Source organism: Strix uralensis, chromosome 3 (assembly GCF_047716275.1).
Source record: "Strix uralensis isolate ZFMK-TIS-50842 chromosome 3, bStrUra1, whole genome shotgun sequence".
Taxonomy (NCBI): domain Eukaryota; kingdom Metazoa; phylum Chordata; class Aves; order Strigiformes; family Strigidae; genus Strix; species Strix uralensis.
Genome location: NC_133974.1, coordinates 50,614,737 through 50,634,882, shown reverse-complemented (window position 1 = coordinate 50,634,882; position 20,146 = coordinate 50,614,737). Strand labels below are relative to the sequence as shown.

The 20,146-nt window shown below is 41.7% G+C and overlaps 1 protein-coding gene across 4 annotated transcripts in view; it reads left to right on the top strand.

Moving 5' to 3' along the window:
- Positions 1-1,483: 1,483 nt before the first annotated feature.
- The window catches only part of ATG5 (autophagy related 5), an 85,154-nt gene continuing 66,491 nt past the window's right edge, over positions 1,484-20,146 (top strand). For 2 of the 4 annotated variants that reach the window (XR_012628102.1, XM_074862207.1), the window contains exons 1-4: positions 1,484-1,564; positions 2,387-2,544; positions 9,677-9,804; positions 19,627-19,705. Coding sequence is in view for 3 of the 4 variants with exons in the window: in XM_074862207.1 (XP_074718308.1) it covers positions 2,437-2,544; positions 9,677-9,804; positions 19,627-19,705 (315 nt within the window). In the remaining variant the exon portion in view is untranslated. Of the gene's footprint in view, positions 1,565-1,916; positions 2,100-2,128; positions 2,224-2,386; positions 2,545-9,676; positions 9,805-19,626; positions 19,706-20,146 lie in introns of those variants that run through there. The other 2 variants (XM_074862209.1, XM_074862208.1) reach the window with 2 other exon arrangements.

Here is a 20,146-nt window from a genome sequence, read left to right as displayed (position 1 = left end):
CGGCCCTATAGCATGTGCTATGTGCCGTCTTTCCCCGTGCTTTAGGGTAGATCATACCAAATATGAAGTTTACTCCAGGTGTACACCAGTTATCTGTTTTTCGATTGAATGTGTCACAAAAACCCTTGCAGAGAAGATAGGGAAAGTTTCACTGTGTACGTCCCAAATCATAGAAGTGCCACAGCTAAACTTTTTGCTTATAGAGCATTATCCAAAAAAATGGGGTTTTCTTCTAATCGTTTATCGTAGGACTTGTGTTCAGAACATTATGTTCTATCAAACAGAGGTGATCATGACAAGCTTATTTAAACTGGAAAAAATAAGCTGTTCAGACTTCTCTAATCTTTCAGATAACTGAAAAATACTAAAATTTCCCGGATTATACGGTTGAATCAGCAACGTACAAATTCCTTAAAAGGACAGTCTTTGGGTAAAACCCGCAAAAAGTAGTAACTAGTTAGCTCTTGAATTCCTTCAGCCCCCTTCAGCAGCAGTGGCCACTGCATGACATCTGGTGGCTACAAGCCAGCATAGCAAGAACATCGCACTACTGAAATTGCAGCGCGTGCCATCCACACCAGGTAGAAACGCATTTCATCAGTTTTCTTTCAAACTGCCAAAATACCAGTTGTAATACCTTTGCTACAGCTATACGTCTTGCCACAGAAGAACCCCGCTTTGACAACTGCTAGTGTCTGGCACACACTAGCAAGGAAGCTATGACACAGATTTTCCTTGGAATTATGGTGTTCCCTCTCACCTGAAAAGCGCTGTCCTTCCTGCCCACTCCCACAGTTGTAGGACATGGAGATGGGGATTTGCGGAGTGACAGAAATGCAGGAAATGTTCTTTAAAACGCAGAGATGGAATTCACTGCGAACTTGCAGCCGTTGGGCCGATAAAAACTGATCCAGAATGATACTTTGGTATGTAAAAGATGTTCCTGGTGGCAGCAGGTACTCCTCACCTTCCTGTGACCATGGTATAAAATCACGGTGTATAAAATCTACTACATAAAGAACAGGAAAAGAGCGCGATCGGGTAAGAGAGAACAGAGGGCTTAAGTGGTTAGGTTGCTCTCAAAATCCTTCACAGAGCATTTAAACCCGTAAGCACCCACAGCTTTCCGCATTAACGTTCACCGCCTCCCGCGCGCTGGCAGGAGCAAGGCCTATTGCCTGCGCGACCCCGCTGGCTCCTCCGGAGCGGGCCCGGCGCCCCCCGCCCTCAGGCCGCACGGCCGGCCGGCCGCCTCCGCCTCCCGCCCAGCGACTGCGAATCCGCCACGCCCCTCCCGCGAGCCGCCCCGCGCCCGCCCTTCTCCGCCGCCACCCTCCGCCCCGCTTCCGGCTTCGGGCTTCCGGCGCCGGCCAGGGGCGGGGCACGCCGCAGGCCGCCCGCCGGGAGACGGGCGGAAGCCGGGCGGAAGCCGCGCGCCGGACAGCGCGTGCGCCTGGGGGCGGGGCGTGGGGCGGGGCCACGGCGGGGGCGGGGCCGCGGTTCAGTTCCTGCCTGGCGGGCCGCGCACCCCGCGCGCGGACAGGTGGCGGGGGTTGTGACTGAGGTAACGGCTGCCCCCTCCCTGCCCTCACACCTCTCCCTCCCCCACCGCCCTCGGCGGGGCTGCCCGGGGCGGGCCCACCCCCCGCGGGGCGCCTCTCGCCCCCGACGGGTTGGGGCGGGGCCGCTGCGGCCCGCCCCCCGGCCTTGCCGTTGCTCGGGGAGAGCACGTCGGGGGCTGCCGCCGTAGCGCTCCTCGGTCCGGCCCCGTGAGGCGGGAGCGCCGCCACGCCGTGCGCTGCTGATTCACCTCGGGCGGCCGCCGGGGAGGGAGGGACACAGACAGGCTCTGCGAGGCCTGGCCTGGCCTGGCCGGGCCGCTGCCGTGGGCACGGAGGGCGGCCGCCGCCCCGAGCCTGCTGGCCGGGTGCCTCCGGGTCTCAGCGCGGCGCTGGACGATGCTGGGCCCGTCCTGCGGCCTCGGTGACCCCCCCCGGGGCCGGCCCGCGGCGCCCCCGGCGAGAAACTTGCTTGCTTCGTCGTTGCCGTCGCTGCCTGTCGTCCTGCCTGTCTGCGGACACCGGTTCTGCTGGCTGCCTGTGGGTCCGGGGCCTCGGGGGATGTGGGAGCTGCGCGGTGACTGCAAGGCTGTAACGGGAGCCGTCCCTTTACCTCTACAGCTGGGGCGTGATGCAGGTTTAGCAAACCATCAGCTACAAAACGGTGTGTTTGTAGTTGGGAAAGCATTAACTTAGAGGCCTTAACCCATTCTTCATCCAAACTGATGCATTTAACATCTCGGTGGCAGCGTTGAGAACCTTCAACAAGATGTATTTTATTTGCAGTCATGCTGACTTTGTTTCTTTGGGGGGGAATGGGGTTACAGTTCTAGCAGAAGAAAACTGATCTACATGTGCTTCGCTATCCATTGGAAGAATGACAGATGACAAAGATGTACTTCGAGATGTGTGGTTTGGACGAATACCAACCTGTTTCACTCTGTATCAGGATGAAATAACTGAAAGGGAAGCTGAACCTTACTATGTGAGTATAACAAAGGTAGTCACAGATAGTCCAATGCCATAGTTATGTTTGTTTCCTTCATTCTCATTGTGTGTTCTACTATGTGTTGTAAAAAAGAAAAAAACCCAACTTCTTTCTTCTTACTCCTGGTACCTTCAGAAAGTAAACTGTATGACCACATTGCATGATTCGTCTCTCTTCACCAGTGAGAGAAACTTATTGCAGATAATTAAGATCTTTAAAAAATTATTAAAGAGTCAACAAGTAATTAGGTAAAAGGAGGAGGCTCTACGTGAGTTTGTATGTTCTTGGATAACAACCAGAAGAAGGGAGAAAACTTTTACCTTACCTTACACAGAAATAACTTCAGTCAGAGCTTTGTGCAATCTCAAACACTAAGATCAGTCGCCCATGTAACATAAACTCATAACAAACACTGGCTCCAGTATTTCTCCTCATGGACAGCATCTTCTCGTTTTCTGTTCTTGAAATGCTAGCAGCCATGAGGGATCTAGCTCAGATGTAGGAAGAGCAGCTACAATGTCTTAACAGTACAGTACCTGAACTGGATTGCTAGCCAATGATAAAAATGAGGATGATGGATGTATTTGAGTTGTAAACTAGAAGTGCCTTCTGTAATCATGTGGTATTTATTTATAGCATACTCAGCAGTTTTCATTCTTTTGGCACCTAATAGATGTTTGATTGCTAGAGAATGTTAGCTGATTCAATGAAACCTAAATTTGAAATGTAACAAGTATGTGGGAGGAAAATCTTGTACTATGAATTTTTATGTGATTCTGAAATCCTTGTCGTAATCCCATTCTACTCTTTTTGAAAATATTACTGGATAAAGATACTATTAAACACAGGAAAAAATATTTGTATCATCAGTTTCTGATTTACATGTGCATTCAGTGGGGTTTTGAAGCCTAATAAAGCATTAATGCTTTTTGTTCAGTGATGATAGTACTCATCTTTTGATGTTTTAGTTTCACCACTGGTAAAACAGAAGCACTTCATGTGGTTGAACTATTGCCAAATGCATCTGAGCTATCTAGAAGTCTCAGATGTGTATATATATGAGTTTAAATTTATGTATATATTGTATAAGAGCTACATGAAAGATAGGAGTAAGTATAGAGACATGCAGTCTTGATCTGTTTAACATCAGCATGGAAACCCTGAAACCATGGTATCTTCATGGTGTGGCAACCTTTCTAAGCCAAGGAGATAGTTTTAACCTGGTAGGGTTTCTTTTATTTAGTTCACTTAAAGTGTGCAGAAAAATTCTCAAGGTTTAATTCTCTATTTCTGCAAAATCTGGTTGTTCACGGATCACAATTCTAAAACTTCAGCTTCTTCCCTTTTCAGGTCATGTTGGACCTTTGCTTCTTGAAGGGACCAAGAATTTGTAATAGCAGAAGGTTAGAATCACAATCAAGGCTTTAAATCATGGTTTCAGAGTGCATTTACATTAATGTGTTTGTTCAGATCTGGAGTGCATTTCTGAAGCAAGTCTTCATCCTTTCCACTTAATGTGCCCAGGTTTACATCACCCAGCAGTCTTACAGCCCACAAGCTGAATCATTTTCATGTGAACCTGAAGCAGCTGTGCTTCAGCTGCTAATGGGCATTTAGTGTTTGGGATCAAACTGGAGCTAAACTGAGGTAAAAAACATCAGAATCCTTAAAACTGAAGTAAAAAAGCATATGTAGTGAACATTCCCAGCTCTTGACACCAGCTGTTCAGCTTTACATGTCTTCTCTTATTACACCTCAGTACTTGTTAATATAGGTATGACCCCTGTGTTCCAGACTGCCTTCCATAAATGGGAAGGCTGCATGGGAAGGAAATACTGGCATTGTTATGTTAACAGGGGAAAAAAGCTTGTGCTCTGAGGAGCATGCTTCATGAAGATGGAAGAAGATACAGACCTGGAGGGTGAGAGGTTAGAATAACAACCCTGAATCTGTGTGATGGATTTCAGTTTGTTGTGAGTGGTGTGATGGGAGACCCATATCTGTTAGATATATCGGCACAACGCAGGAGTGTCTGTGTGTATCACATTATGGCACTGCACGGGGGTAGCAGAGCTAATTTAAGATGAGCTTCTATGTATTTTTTGGAAAGAGCAGTGACATCAAGACTAAGCAGCTTAGGTAAAACACTGTCCTATTTCTCCCTGTAGTCAAGTCAGGTAGGTTTCTGCAGTTACACTGGAAAAGGATATGTCAAGTTTCTTCGGAGTGTTTCCTGCAGATGCTTGTGTTTGGAGTAGAAGCGTAATTAGGGACAGCTAGGCTGAACTACCTTTGTTGCTGAACTATCTGATTTTTCCCTAGTCCTAATATTGTTATGATTTTTATTTTAAAATGGTAAAATGGTGTACTGTCTGCTTCTTAGTGCAAACAACAGTTGGAAGTAAGATGTGTACAGGAAGCAGGGTACTCGTTGGCTGAGATTTGTCAGGTGTAAAGAACAAAATTACAGCAGAAGGCAGTCTTAGAATGATACTCTGCCCAAGGGACTAGACTTTACTGTGCCGCTCTTTAAGCTTCTCCAGTGTCAAAAGGGTTGTTTTATTAAGATGTCTGTAAGAGTGAGCAACGTGAAGCTGTTCCATGTTAGGATGCTTTGTTTCTTCATACTGGATACACTAGTGATCAGACCAAGTCAAGTTCCTGTTAAATCTAGAATTTTTCTGTTTTGTAGTCTGTTCTGCATGTAGAATGGTGTTTTGCTTCGCAACAAAACCTGTGGCAATAGCTGGAGAGGTAGTCTTCTTACACAAAGATACATTGCAAGCATGTACTTAGGCATTACTTGTTTCTTGCATTTCAGTTAACCTCTACAGAATGCATTCCTGCTTATTGTGATTAAATACTGTAGCAATATGCAACATGCAAAAGAAAGGTGTCGTGGTTTGTGTGATCTTGGGGATGGCATGTTCTAGTCTACTAGGATTTATTCTGCCTGGTAATGTATTTGGAGATTTACCTTTGCTTTCTTAATTTTATAAGAACTCCTCATGTTATTTGTTTGCTCCCCTTCCCCCCTGCTCGCTGTCAGTTTTGTATAGCTTTTTTGGTTTAAGCTGAGCAGATATGAATTGTGTGCGTATTTGTCACAATTTCTTGCAAAGCTAGGGCTAGAAATCATGTCAAAAACAGTTGATTATTCTTGTGTCTTGTTTTTAATCAAGAACTAGTACCTGTTTGTTTTAAAAGGATTAAATAATTACCTTGCCTATGGCCATTGACTTAAGAATTCAGATGTGAATATGAACTTTAGGGTTTTTTAAGTTCTCAAATGCAATTTTTTTAATTGTTAGTACAGAGCAATTTATTTATCTTGTCTTCATTACTGTTGCAATGGTTGGTCTGATCCCAAAAGGTTGTGAACATCTACTTGGCTTTATACCGTGTAGCCTTGACTACTTCAAGGGAGTTTATGCCAGCTTCTTGTTTTTATACCGAGTGGGAGAAAACTTACAGAACTGGTTGCTGGAGGGAAAGGCACCCAGCCTTACTTAACATTTCAGGAATCCTTACTTGGTCTTGACACTTAAAAGCAATTTTCCCACTGACTGCTTTAGACTTCCCTTGAATCTTCTTACAAGTCTGTCCTTTCTAAGGGACACGGCAGATGTGGCAGCTCCTCAGCCACAAAGCTCAACTGAAAGTGGGGTTTTTCATTCAGGTTTCTTTGTTACGCAGCATAGTGAGTGGCAAGCATTATACTTGTCTGCCATTGATCAGCGAGCAGCACGGCAGTCAGTTGCCAAACAACTTGAATCACACCTGGGATTCTGTTCTGTTCTTTGCTTCTGTGTTATACCATGCACTTTCATGTGAGTTTCTCTCATACACTATTTAAATTGGTAACTCTTGAGTCCATGCTAAATATGCACTCAGTCTGTTCGTTAAAAACTTTGATACCACCTTGTCAGTATATTTGCCTATTCAGTACTGTAGGTTGTTTAATTTACGATGGGCATTCTGTCTTTTAGCGTATTATGTAGCAATTTATCAGTTCTACATTCAGGTTGAAGTTGTTACATTACTTGCATCGCTGGATGTGTTCTATTTTCATAGCATTGTTCTAACCTTTAGCACTAAGTCTGCTGACAGAAGGTTATTTGTCCAAAGAAAAAAAAAAAAAGAAAAAAGGCAATTGAACAAATTTGACCTGGTGGAATGTTTCGCTTGGATTAGTATGTATTGTCATATGATCATGTAGGTTTTTTATTAATTAGGTATTGCAGCCCTAAACCAAGAATTACTCTTATCACTGAATCATGGCTGTTCATTACCAGCATCTAGAAGTGCTGCTGTAGGGTAACCAAGGACTGAAGGGGTATAGCCTCCTTGGCCTGCAAGGAGTCAGTAGCAAAAGTGTTTGTAGGAGAGGTATTGTTCTAGAGAAATGGCTTTGCCTAAAAGCAAGGCTTCTTGCCACATGGCTGAAGTGTTAGAGAAGCTTATGAGTGTCTAATAGTCTAGAAGGCGAACTGCTGTGTAGAATTAGGCTTTTCATATGGAGGCCTTTATAAAACAATTAACATGATTCTGCTGTCAGAGAGATTGACTAAAGCCCAGCATATAGTTATATACATTAAGTGTTTTTTTCTAAATATTGTTTAGTACCTTTCCTCTGGAAATAGTAGTAGCATTTAAAAGCCACAGGATTTTTGGAATAGAAATGTTTTGTGTCAACGGGTGTCCTTCACTGAATGTAGACAGCTGGTGGAGAAGGGGTATTAAAAGGGATAACAAAATGAAAATGTCTTTAAACTATGCTTTTAAAGGTCTCACTTAACAGATTTAGTATACTTGTAAATCTCTAGGATAATTACAGCTAGAAAAGTGATAGAATTGGATCCTTTCGTGTCTCCCATGCAAGGAGAGAACTGTAGCAAGGTAGAAGAGGTGGGAAGACGGAATAGAGTTCAGTAGGTGCTGCAAATGCTCAGCATCTCTGGAAAACAGGCAGTCCCTGTTAACCTGATGAACTGTTGGGTTTTGTACTCTGGAGAGGTCCGTTTGGAGTGCTGGCCACATTCTGTTAAATTCAGTTAAATGCTGTTTGGTTATTGTCTGTGATTTCTAACTGTGTTGAAATAGAAACTGCATCATTGTTCTACACTACAAACTGAAGTATTTTACAGAGGAAGTTAGTTAGGCAGTTTAAAGGGTTATGTTATACACTGTTGCAATCAATAATGCTTTAATATATTTATTAAATTCCTGCATGGCCATGCCACATGTAGCATGGTGAAAATTGGCTTTTGTAGCAGTCCAAATGGGTCTCATATTAGAATATGCCAGCATTAATTTAACTGTAAATATCACACAGAAATAATACGGAATTATTACCCAAAATATTTGGGTTTGAATGGAATAGCCTCGACTATGTTGTCTCAAGAGCAATCAGTCTAGATATGTGGAATTATGTTGATAAAGGAGATTATCTTGTCATTCAAGTCATAGAGGTTCCAAACAGTTCTCACTTGAGTGTATACATGACTTCATTGAATTTGAGATTGTTCACCTTTTAAAACTGAAGGCTGTGTTCAGTTACCTTGCTGAATTAGACTCCTATGAAAGAAGGTAGAAACAATATGGGGATGGTAGTAAGAGCAACAGATGGAAAAAGAAAACCATATGGTACATAAAAGATCGAGTGTTAACTGATTTGATGACTGTGATAGTGGTGAAGCTTGATCTTTTGTAGTTTTATGTAATCCTAAAATTTAGTTGTTTCATGGGTGTATGCAGATTAGTAACCTAATGCAGAATTATCTAAAAGACAAATCCATTATTTTTCATAAGCACTTGATTTACTCTCCATACTTCTTTGTGAATCTGATATTTATAAATAAATTGTTGTATCATGGCCAAAATATTATCTAATTTATATATCAGGTTGTGGTCTAATTATTGGAGAGATTCTGGAAGAATGTTGCAGCCGAGATAAAGTTTTCTGTCAGCTAAATATATTCTTACATAGTTTGCAATGTCTATACCATAGACATTTATTTAAGGCCTAGCATTATCCATATACTAAAAAGAAAGTATTTTAAGAAACAACACTGGTTATGAGGAATACTGGAAAACAAATGTTTCTTTTTCCCTAAATATGCAAAATATCATTTCTATTTATTCCCTAGACCCATCTATTTTATTAATAATTACAGGATGAATATGATTAATTTAAAATGGTTTAAAGCTAAATGTTCTTTTACAGGGAGATTAATATTTTCTCATTGGGATACCGAAAGGCATTGTTCGTTAAAGCTTACGGACTGATTCATCTTAAGTAAATGTGCTATACAGTCGCCAGTCAGTATGCTGATTGGTGCAGTCTGCTTAACCACTGTTACTAGGCATGAGACTTAAAAAAAGGTGGGGGGCGGGGGTTGCAAATAATAACACAGCATTCTGTTTTGGATAGTACATAACATTACACTTGAGAAAAAATGATAGTATACCAGAAAGCTGTAAGAAGGTGTCTTGTTTCAACTGGTAAAATATTGGCGGTTTTCTTTCTGATTTTAGAAGCTGGGCAAAGGATAAATAATGGAAAAATCATGGTAGCCTTGACTAATATGTTGCATTGGCAAGCCCAGTGCAAAGAAAATGGAAATTGTCAGTTATTGGAAATATAAAACTCACTTGGAAGCCAAACCCTTAAGCAGCTAGTTTTCATTATTTTCTCTTTTATATTTTGTAGGAATTTCCATTTTGAAATAATAGCTGATATACAGTTCCTCATTATATTCAGTAAGAAGTTAGAACATGTTCCTATGTGTTCATATGAAGAAGGTTAAAAACTTCATTCCTTGACCTGCTTAAATACAGAAAAGCAGAAAATAAATTCCACTCTTCTTCCTCCCACCACATCAGAAGAATCAATAACTTATTTTTTCACTTGTGTGTGTTCGTGTATTGGATACTACTATTCTGCATCTTCTGAGTACATAATTTTACAGTCTTTCATTGACCGTTAAGAAACTGTCCAAAAGACATCTTACCTTAAAGGGGGGGCGGAAAGAATGAATTTTGGTTATGAAAATGCATACTTGTTACAGATTTTTATTAATTTAGTAAATTTTATGTATACATAAAGCTTCTATAATTTTTTTTTCAGTTGCTTTTGCCAAGGATAAGCTATTTGACACTGGTAACAGACAAAGTGAAGAAACACTTCCAAAAAGTTATGAGACAAGAGGAAGTTAGTGAAATATGGTTTGAATATGAAGGTACACCACTGAAATGGTGAGTTTAACTTTGTACCTTTACTCAATTTATCATGTAAAGAGTTACCAAATTCAGCACGGTGTCAGTACTTTTCCTAAACTAATCACTCCATTGGGTTTCAAAGATGGCAAAAGAGAAGGAGTGTAAGAAAAGCATGTTTTCTGGGAAAAACAGAATAATGTTTAATGTTGAACATATTTCTGATTATTCTGCTTGTACTTACTATATGTATAAAGCAGAGGCTGTTTTGCAGCTATTGTTTTTGTTCTAGTTGTTACTGTAACACCAAATGCCTGTGGTTTTGGCTTTACTGTTTCTTGCAGTAGAATCGCCAAATAAATCTTTGTTTAACTTATTTTACCTTCTTAAAAGATGTCTAATAACACAGATATGGAGTATGATTTTTGGAGTATGAATGCAAACAGGATATATGCTTAAAGGTAGTAAAATGTGCATAACCTTCACCTCTTGCTGGTGTGATATGTACTTGTACTGTAAAACAGATAATCTAATACTGACGCGCTGGCTTTTGTTGAATTCAGTTCAACTTTATTGAACTAATTGCTGTTGATTCTATTTTTGTTCTGTCATATGGCCTATTAAATCTTTTTTTTTTCTGAGAGGTTGGGGAATCAGACCGACATTGTTTCATTTACTTGGTTTTCATAAATACTATTCATCAGATTTTGTATCTTTCTATTTTTGCCATGAAGAGTTTTAAAGAAAACATTTTGAGAGCTGCAGTGTTTGCTAGCTCTGTATAGATAGCATCAGCTCTCCAGAAAGTATTTAGTTTTTGAATGCTGAAGAGATTTTATTATCTCTTTTTATTTCCTGTATCATAATAGGAAAGAAAACAATCAGTGACCGTTTTAGCTTCTTGAACCTGGATTGTCTTGTGATTAGCAAGCATCGCATCATGGAGTCCCTTTAGACTTCGTGATGCAGTAGATGTCTTCTAGTCTTTTGTTTCTTTAAGACCAACCTAGTGTAAACCTTGAAAAATATGTGAATAGAAAAGCATAAAAACTAGCTTTATTCACTTTTTCAAAACTGGCTGGCAAAACCAGCTTTAGACTTCTATTTAAATTATCTGGAATTTAACAATAATTGGTGTCTTGGTGTGCCATAGTGACCTTAAGTCATGGATACTATCTAAATAAACAGCAAGGTACCAAGTTTGTTCCAGTATTCATAATCTTAGGCAGATGATGGGAGCAAACTTTATAATGAAGTTGTAACAAGAAAGGAAAGAGGGGCTTTTTACTTCAACCAAAAATACATTTGTATTTTCTGTAAGTTTTCAAATACTATGATGTTTAAACTAGAATGAAAAAAAATTATAGAATGTAGGTATAGAGTAAAAATATAAATTATAATTCTAAAATTAAGAGTTAGTAAACTCATTGAACATTGAAATTAAAGTGAATAGTGTAATTATGATATTCTAATTAAGGCTCTGATCTTTCAGAAAATCTAAGCATATTCTGCCGGGAACAGCTCCACTGATTTCAGTGGAACTGCTTTTCTAAGGCAAATGCTATCTGCAAACCATTATTTTAGAAGAATGGTAATCCCCTAAATAGCTGAAGCTTGTTCCAAGGAAGACCCAAATACCAGAACTGAGAATTAGATTGAGCTAGCAGTTTGTAGAAAAAAAATAATAAGCATTAAATGTAACTTCTGCATTCAGAATCAAATAGAATTCGCTAATGATATTACTTATTCTAATTGTGTGGTTTCAACCAGGTGGTTGGGATGTAGTGTGCGTCTACAGCTGCAACTCTTCTGTTTTCCAGTGAGATTTTGGAGGAAGTCTGAAACGTAGTTTCAACTTCACGGCACTCAGGCCAGGGTCCTGAAGGAGGATGAAGCTCTCCAGATCTGGAGCTACAGGGGCCTGGTGCCTCTCGCTGAGGCTGTTGGCACAGGGGAAGATGGTCTCCTTGCTTGCAGGAGGCGTGTGCTGCGGGAGGGTCTGTGTCACCAAGTTAAGGAGCTGCAGGAAGAAGTCATCAAACTGTGCAGCATCAGAGACTACAAAAAAAGGTGGATCAGATCTTCTCAGAGATCCTGCTGCTACAGGAGCCTAAACCTACAAATACATTGAAGGAGGTGAAGGCAGAGTCAGTCATTATTGTATTGGAAAATAGTCTCCTAAGATATGGAAGGGCTGGAAGTTTGTGACCTCTGGCAGCAGGAGGGAGGCTCCTTCTCCATTTGCAGTTCTGTAACTACAGGATAGCTTCAGTGCTCTGGCTACAGGCGAGGGACTGAACCTCTGTTCAATGATGCATCTGAGGTGGCTGAGCCTGAACCGTGCAGGAGGAAGTGGCAAGTGAAGTCAAAGGTCTGTATTTCACTTACTCTTCCTTGTCAGTCTGTCCAGGATCTTGAACTCTGACATTTCATGGTCACTGCAGTCAAAGCTGCCACTTATTATCACATGCAGAACTATTTTGTCTTGTTAGTAAGTAAAAGATTCAGCGTCAGCTCTGGTCCATCCAATGCCTGTATCAAGAAATATTGCCTACTTGTGTCCCACCATGTTGCTTTTCCAACAGATGTCAGAGCTTCTTGAGTTGTTTAAAGAAGACTATCTACTTTCTTACCTGGATTGCATGATCTGTAACAAACTCTCCATGATGTTGCCCTTACTAATCTCTCCTCTGATCCTAAACCACAAGATCTCAACCAACCTGTTGCCTGTAGTTTCATACATCTAAGTTGCTCCCTCACATGGAAGACAACCCTCATCTGCCCTGCCTGTCTTTCCTGAGCAGCTTGCATCCATCCATCTACAACAGCATTCCAGCTGTGCAGGCTGTTTCACCATATATCAGGTAGCCCAACGCTGTCACAGTTACAGCACTGCATGTGGAGCTCTAGTTTCTCCTGCTTGTTTCCCAAGCTGTGTGCATTTATGGTAGACTCTGTTCTACTCTCTTTTATAGAATCATAGAATCATTTAGGTTGGAAAAGACCTTTAAGATGATCGAGTCCAACCATAAACATAACAATGCCAAGTCCACCACTAAACCATGTCCCGAAGCACCACATCTACATGTCTTTTAAATACCTCCAGGGATGGTGACTCAACCACTTCCCTGGGTAAGCAGAGAGCATATTGCAGGGAAAGACAAGAATCTGACAAAGATCACCTCCCCCCTCCATAAAATGAGTGTCACTAGAACTAAGAAGGATGAAAAAAGAAAAAAAACCCAAACACGTAGAAGTATGTGAGAACTCTTGAATCCCACAGCTACTTCAGGCCTGATGCTCTAAGATACCAAATATCATTTTGAGATCTCTCTTATATCTCTCACCTTTCATCACTTGCTGTCCACCCATGTCCATTAATTTCTACTTGTCTGTGGGTTGTTACTCATACCCCTGTTGTTTATGCTCTAAAGCTTTCCTCACCAGACTGGCCAGCCTGAAGGCAAAGATACTTTTGTCCCATTTAGGTGGATTCCATCTCTCCCTAGCAGTCCTTTATCCCCAAAGAGTGTCCTGTGGCTGTAAAAGCCAGGTCCTTGTTGTCACACCAGCTGCTCAAACAGTTGTTGACCTGCAGTCATGCCTCTCTTGAGACTTTCTCCTTTAGTGACAAAATTGTGGAGATGCTACCTTGCCCCTGGAGCTGTATAGTCACTCTTGATACACTCAAGGGTTCCCTCACAGTGCTTATGATTTGTGCCCATGTGGTTGAACAGCAAGGGCTAATAATCCCAGCACAGGACAAACCTTGCCAGTCTGTCTGCAACTTCTTAACAAGCAGCAAACCTCTGCAGGTAGCAAGGAGATTAGCAGATGGGGGAGGGCTCTGTCCCCTGTAGAAGGGAGTCTCCTACCGCTATGACTGCTGCTTCTTGGTGTAGATGTGCTGTTCAGGCTGCTCTGATGCTTCCTCAGATCTTCCAGCCCCTTGTCTCTATTGAGGCACTGACTGCAGCTGGAGAAGGAACTGCCTTCTCTTGCCAGACATTGCAAGACTCCGACCTTCACCATCTTGTGCGTCTCCATTCACCACTCCAATGACTACAGACCCTCTTTCCGTGCAGCTGGGAGTTCAGGCTCTCACCTCTGCAAGACCTCAGTGAAGATGCCATCAGTCTCTTTTTATCTTCCCTGATACTGTGCAACCAGCTGACATCCTGCAGTTCCTTAACTTGGTGACATAGCTCCTCCACTAGCACACAAATGTCCTCTAGGCAAGGACATATCCTCTGCTTGCATATCACTCAGGAGAGGTGTCAAGCTCTCCTGGCAGCTTGAAACCTGGAGAGCTGCATCTTCTTCTCAGGAGCTCAGCCTGAGTGAGCCTGAAGGCCTCTGATGTGCCAGGGATGGTTTCTTCAGCAGATGCTAGGAGATGACACCCTATGGCTTGTTACCATCCTATCTGAGGGCTTGTGCATGGTCTTCAGCAGAGTTTCTGTCCCATTTCTGTGGATTGTGCTCTAGCCATGGTAGTTACGCAGGTGTTTCTCTAGTACCAACTGGATGGATGCTTGACCTCTACTAATCAGGAATCGGTGGAAGACAAAAGGTCAAAGCGCCATTTGATCAGGCATAGCTGACACATTGTTTGAAAATGCTAGCATTTGCTTAAAAGATCTAAGAAAAATTTATTTCATATTGAATACTAAGGGAAAAGGTAAGACTATCTTCTGATGCAGCCAAAATTTCCCTCAATGAAACATTTGTTCATAAAAATACCTAAACACCAGATTTTGGCCATTTGATGTACTTGGTACCCCAGACAGTTCTGGAGCATAGGATTTTTTGTCATGTGACGTGTCTTACTGAATTACCACAGTAAATTATTCTGGTCTGAAAACAACCCACCAACTCATGCTGTCACTTTTTGTCCTGGATTCGTAATGAAATTAGTATAAAAGTAGTAATTAATTTTCCTTACTGTCCATCTGTCACTTTCAAAAATATTTTAAGCACTTAACATGGTGTTTTCCAGCACTTCTCTCACACTCTGAAACCACCCTCTGTATATTAATAAAGGCAGTAATAAATTGAGAATGGCTGGAAGTCAAGGTGCTGCTACACTTCTATAGATTGAAGACTTTCCAGAACCAATCATTATCCTAGCAACTTGGAAAAAAAAGATTTGTGGTCTCTTAGACATTTTCTCTTTGATATTTTTCCCATTATGTCCTTTGAGAAAGTTCTGCACAATCTGCCTGTCTGTGGCTCCCACTTTAGTTAAGACCAGTTTGATTTCAGCAATCCAATACTGTTTTTTTTCAAAATGATACCATCTGGGCTGGATGTTTCCCTTTGCTGTTGTTTTGTTTGTTTTTTGTTTTTTGGGGGGGCAAATCTTTAAAGGCTCTCCTGGGCTTTTGAATTCTCTTTTTTTAATTCTCCTGGTTACTGTAGGTTCTAGAGAGCATTTGTGTATATCTTTAATTGCAATGCTTATTTTTCAAACAGAAGTTCAGAAACAACATTGCAGCAGTACCACTGGAAGCTATATCTTTAAGGAGGGAATGCTGGCTCATAGCACAAGGTGGATACACTCTTAAGAATGGAGTGAGGGAATGTTGGGGTTTTTTAATTTCATGTACAGATTGACAAGTCCTCTTCTCAACTTCTCTGTTTGTACCTCCCTTAATTCTTTATCCTAGTTAAGAAACCAGGTTTTATTATGAGGTAAATATAAAGAATAGCTTCATTATTGTTATATGGAGTGCTATTATTTCCAGACTCTTAAAAATGCTTGTAACTACATCTCAAAAATAAGTTAAACATGGCATTATGTATAGGCATTACTTAAGGCTTCTACTGGCTTTAGATTAAATGCCGGTGTGTGAGAACTGAAATTTGAAGCAGGGCACATCTTATGTTTCAGGATTGCTTCACTCCTGCTGTGAGCTCTACTCTTAATGGAGGGCTGTGCTTCTGAATAGACAACAATTTCTCTCAGGTCTACTGTCTTCATTAATCTCATGTGTTCTGCTATGGAACAAAATTAATTTAGGGCTGACCTCTTTCAAAAAAAACCCCCATCTATCAACTCTGCAAAGCACAAAGATTTGAAAAGCAAACCACAAGGATTTGAAAGCTTGAGTACGTGAAATTCATTTTGTAATCTAAACTGGGTATAAGATACAGAAGCAGGCCAAGAACTGATACTTTTTTTTTGGTAGCTAGCTATTTTGTTGGAAAGTAACTAAAAGTCATTGTTCGTGTTTAATTATCAAAGGAAACCTGATTTTTGTTACTTAGTTCACCTGGAAAACCATTCTTTCATGGAACTCTTGCTGAATCCCTGTTGAAGTACTCAAGACATGATTGACAGTAGTAAAAAGCCTCAGTAGTAAAAACTTGAGCATTAGCAGTGAATCATCATAAATCTGGATACGCATTATCTATATTCTTATCATAGAATCATATCATAGAATGGTTTGGGTTGGAAAGGACCTTAAAGATCACCTAGTTCCACCCCCTCTGCCATGGGCAGGGACACCTGCCACTAGATCAGGTTGCTCAAAGCCTCATCCAACCTGGCCTTGAACACTTCCAGGGAGGGAGCATCAGCAACTTCTCTGGACAACCTATGCCAGTGTACATTACCAGCTCACATTCAGTTTTCCATCCACTAATACCTTCAAGTTGTCCTCCACAGGGCTGCTCTCAATCCACTCGTCGCCCAGCCTGTATTTCTGCTTGGGGTTGGCTCGACCCATGTGCAGGATCTTGCCCTTGGACTTGTTGGACTTCATGAGGTTTGCACAGGCCCACCTCTCAAACCTGCTAAGGTCCCTCTGGATGGCATCCCTTCTCTCCAGCATGCTGACTGCACCACACAGCTTGGTGTCATCAGCAAACTTGCTGAGGGTGCACTCAATCCCCCTGTCACCCACAAAGATGTTAAACAGTACTTGCCCCAACACTGACCCCTGAGGAATGCCACTCATCACTGGTCTCCATTTGGACATTGAGCTGTTGACTACAACTCTTGTGAGTGTGACCATCCAGCCAATTCCTTATGTACTGGGTGGTCCATTGATCAAATCCATGTCTCTTCAATTTAGAGACAAGGGTGTCGTACAGTACAGTGTTGGATGCTTTGCATGGGTCCAGGTAGATGATGTCACTTGCTCTTCCTTTATCCACCAGTGCTGTAACCCCATTGCAGAAGGCCACCAAATTTGTCAGGCCCAATTTGCCCTTAGTGAAGCCATGTTGGCTGTCACCAATCACCTCTTTATGTGTCCTAGCATAGTTTCCAGGAGCATCTGCTCCATGATCTTGCCAGGCACAGAGGTGAGACTGACTGGCCTGTAGTTCCCTGTGTCTTCCTTTTTTCCCTTTTTAAAAATGGGGGTTAGGTTTCCCCCTTTCAGTCATTTGGAACTTCACTGGACTGCTGCAACTTCTGAAACATGATGGATAGTGGCTTGGCTACTTCATCCACGAGTTCCCTCAGAACCCATGGATGTATCTCATCAGGTCCCATGGACTTGTGCACCTTCAGGTTCTTGAACCTGACCTTCTCGTACAGTGGGCAGTTCTTCATTCTCCCAGTCCCCACCTTTGCCTTCTGCATCTTGGGCGGTGTGGCTGGAGCCCTTGCTGATGATAACTTGAGGCAAACCAGTTGTTGAGTACCTCAGCCTTCTCTATATTCTGGGTGACCAAGTCTCCTTTTTCCTTCTGGAGAGGGCCTACATTTTCCCTATTCCTCCTTTTATCACCAGCATACCTATAGAAGCTTTTCTTGTTGCCCCTGACACCCCTGGCCAGATTTAATTCTATCAGGGCTTTGGCCCTCCTAACCTGATCCCTGGCTGCTTGGACAGTTTGTGTGTATTCATTCCAGGCTACCTGTCCTTGCTTCCATCTTCTGTAGGCTTCCTTTTTGTGTTTGAGCTTGTCCAGGAGCTCTTTGTTCATCCATGCAGGACTCCTGGTGTTTTTACCTGACTCTCTCTTTGTCAGGATGCATCACTCCTGAACTTGGAGGAGGTGATCCTTGAATATTAACCAGCTTTCTTGTCCCCTCTTCCTTCCAGGGCTTTATCCCATGCTACTTTGCCAAGCTGATCCCTGAAGAGGCCCAGGTCTGCTCTCCTGAAGTCCAGGGTAGTGAGCTTCCTGTGTGCCCTTTTCGCTGCCCTAAGGATCTTGAACTCCACCATTTCATGGTCACTGCAGCCAAATCTGCCCTTGAGCTTCACACTCCCCCCCAGCCCCTCATTGTTGGTGAGAACAAGGTCCAGCATAGCACTTCTCTTTGGCTCCTCTATCACTTGGAGAAGGAAGTTATCATCAATACCTTTCAGGAACCTCATGGATTGCTTATGCCCTACTGTGTTGTCCCTCTAACAGATGTTGGGTTGGTTGAAGTCCCCCCTGAGGACCAGGTCTTGTGAATGCGAGGCTGCTCCTATCTGTCTATAGAGGGACTCATCCACTCGGTCTTCCAGGTCGGGTGGCCTGTAGCAGACCCCCACTATAACATCTCCTGTCCCTGCCTTCCCTTTAATCCCAACCCATAAGCTCTCAGTCAGCTCCCCATCCACCCCCAGCCAGAGCTCCATGCACTCTACTTGGTCATTGACATTCCCTGTATCAGGAAAATACAGTTCTAGATACTTTCTTGATATTTCCCCTTATTCTTTCTTGTAAGAAGTTACAAATGCCATAGGGAAGTTCAAGAATTATGGTACAGTTTTGGTTTTTTATTTTGCTGTTGTGGTGACTTTGTTTTAGTTTTCAGGTTAGCTCACCCGTAGAGGGTGCTAAAGCACCATTGTGTGAGAGTTTAGCAGGTCAGGAAATTGGTTTGGCGCAGGTGCTTTTAGAGCAATGCTCTCAGTTACTGCTCTCTGGATTTTCAAAACTTAAGTACGTGCTTGGCGCAGTGTCCTGTGATCAGCCCCATTTAATTCAGTGAAGCTACTGAGTTTACAGTTCAGTTTGTGTTTATCTCTGTAGAACGAAAAGCTAGTACACTCTTTTAGTTTTTTGAAACATAAGAGAACAAATGGAGCTTGGTATGCTGAATGCAAAAAAAAATATTTATTAAAAATCTTGCCAGTGTCTGCTTGTGAGAAAATTTGCAGAAAGACTTTTTTAGAGTGCCTGTGGGAGTTTTGTGTATGTGATATATATTCCTTACATTGCTGGAGGCTTCTTCTGGTGAATTTAAAGTAGACAAAGCTGTAAGGCAGAAGTAAATATTTGGAGAAAGCAATTTCTTTGTGTCACTCCTTTAATCCAGAATACCACTGAAATGCAAAACTCCAATTAATCTTTCTTCTCTCCTTCCAGTCTTCTTCATTTGATAGTAAAGATAGAGAGTTCATCTTGATCTGTCTTCTTTCAGCCCTTTTACAGATTTTTTCACTTTTCTACTTATTCTCCACAATGACATTAGGCAGGTGGGAGAGGAGAGAAATGTTAAGGGTCAATGTGGTATAAACCCGTTGCATTTAAATATCTGAAAGCATGTATACGTTTCTGTCAGGCCAGCTATTCCTACCATTATCAAGCTTTTTAAATAAAAATCCTGTTTTGAAGGATTCCACAGAGCAGCTGTTGGCCACTTACGCTGTTGCAAAACTAGCAGCGTTTTGTGGGTGCAGCTGGGAGACCACTGGTTTAGATATTGAACATGTAAATTCCAGACTTGATTCTGCCAGAAACTGTCAGTCATTTCTACCTGCCTGTATAACCTTTCTGAGTAAGCAATAATGAATGTTAATTGTGGGAGTCAAACAGCTAATTTTTTCATGTAAATGCAGGTATGTTAACTGTTTATATGTAGAATTAAATGCACAGCTTTCATGTTTAGTATCTCTTAATTTTTAGGCATTACCCAATTGGTTTGCTGTTTGATCTCCATGCATCAAATACAGCCCTTCCTTGGAGCATCACAGTGCATTTCAAGGTAAAATTGAAATACACCTTTAGTTATGAACAAGTGAGCGTGGGATTATGTGAAATTTGGAAGCTAGGACAAGGTTTCATAATTATTTTATAAATAAGTGAATGGTATGACAAGGGGAGAATGTTCATTCTTCAAGAATCATCTGAAGTTTTCTGTAAATCTACGGCTGTTTTCCAGGGGACTGTATGTGCTTTCAAATTACTTTCCTTTGAAAATTATTCTATTATAATCTGAAAATCCAAAATTGTTTTCCAAGATAAGTTATGAGACTGTCAGTGCAATTGAGTGAATATAAGGGAAGAAATTTCTTTGATGTTTTTAATTCATTCAGCTTGAGATGACTGAAGATTGGGAAGATTGAGAAGTGCTCATCCTTTTAGGCAGATGAGTGTGGATATGAGATACTGGAGAAATCCTTGAAGTTAAGGAATGCTGTTGTAC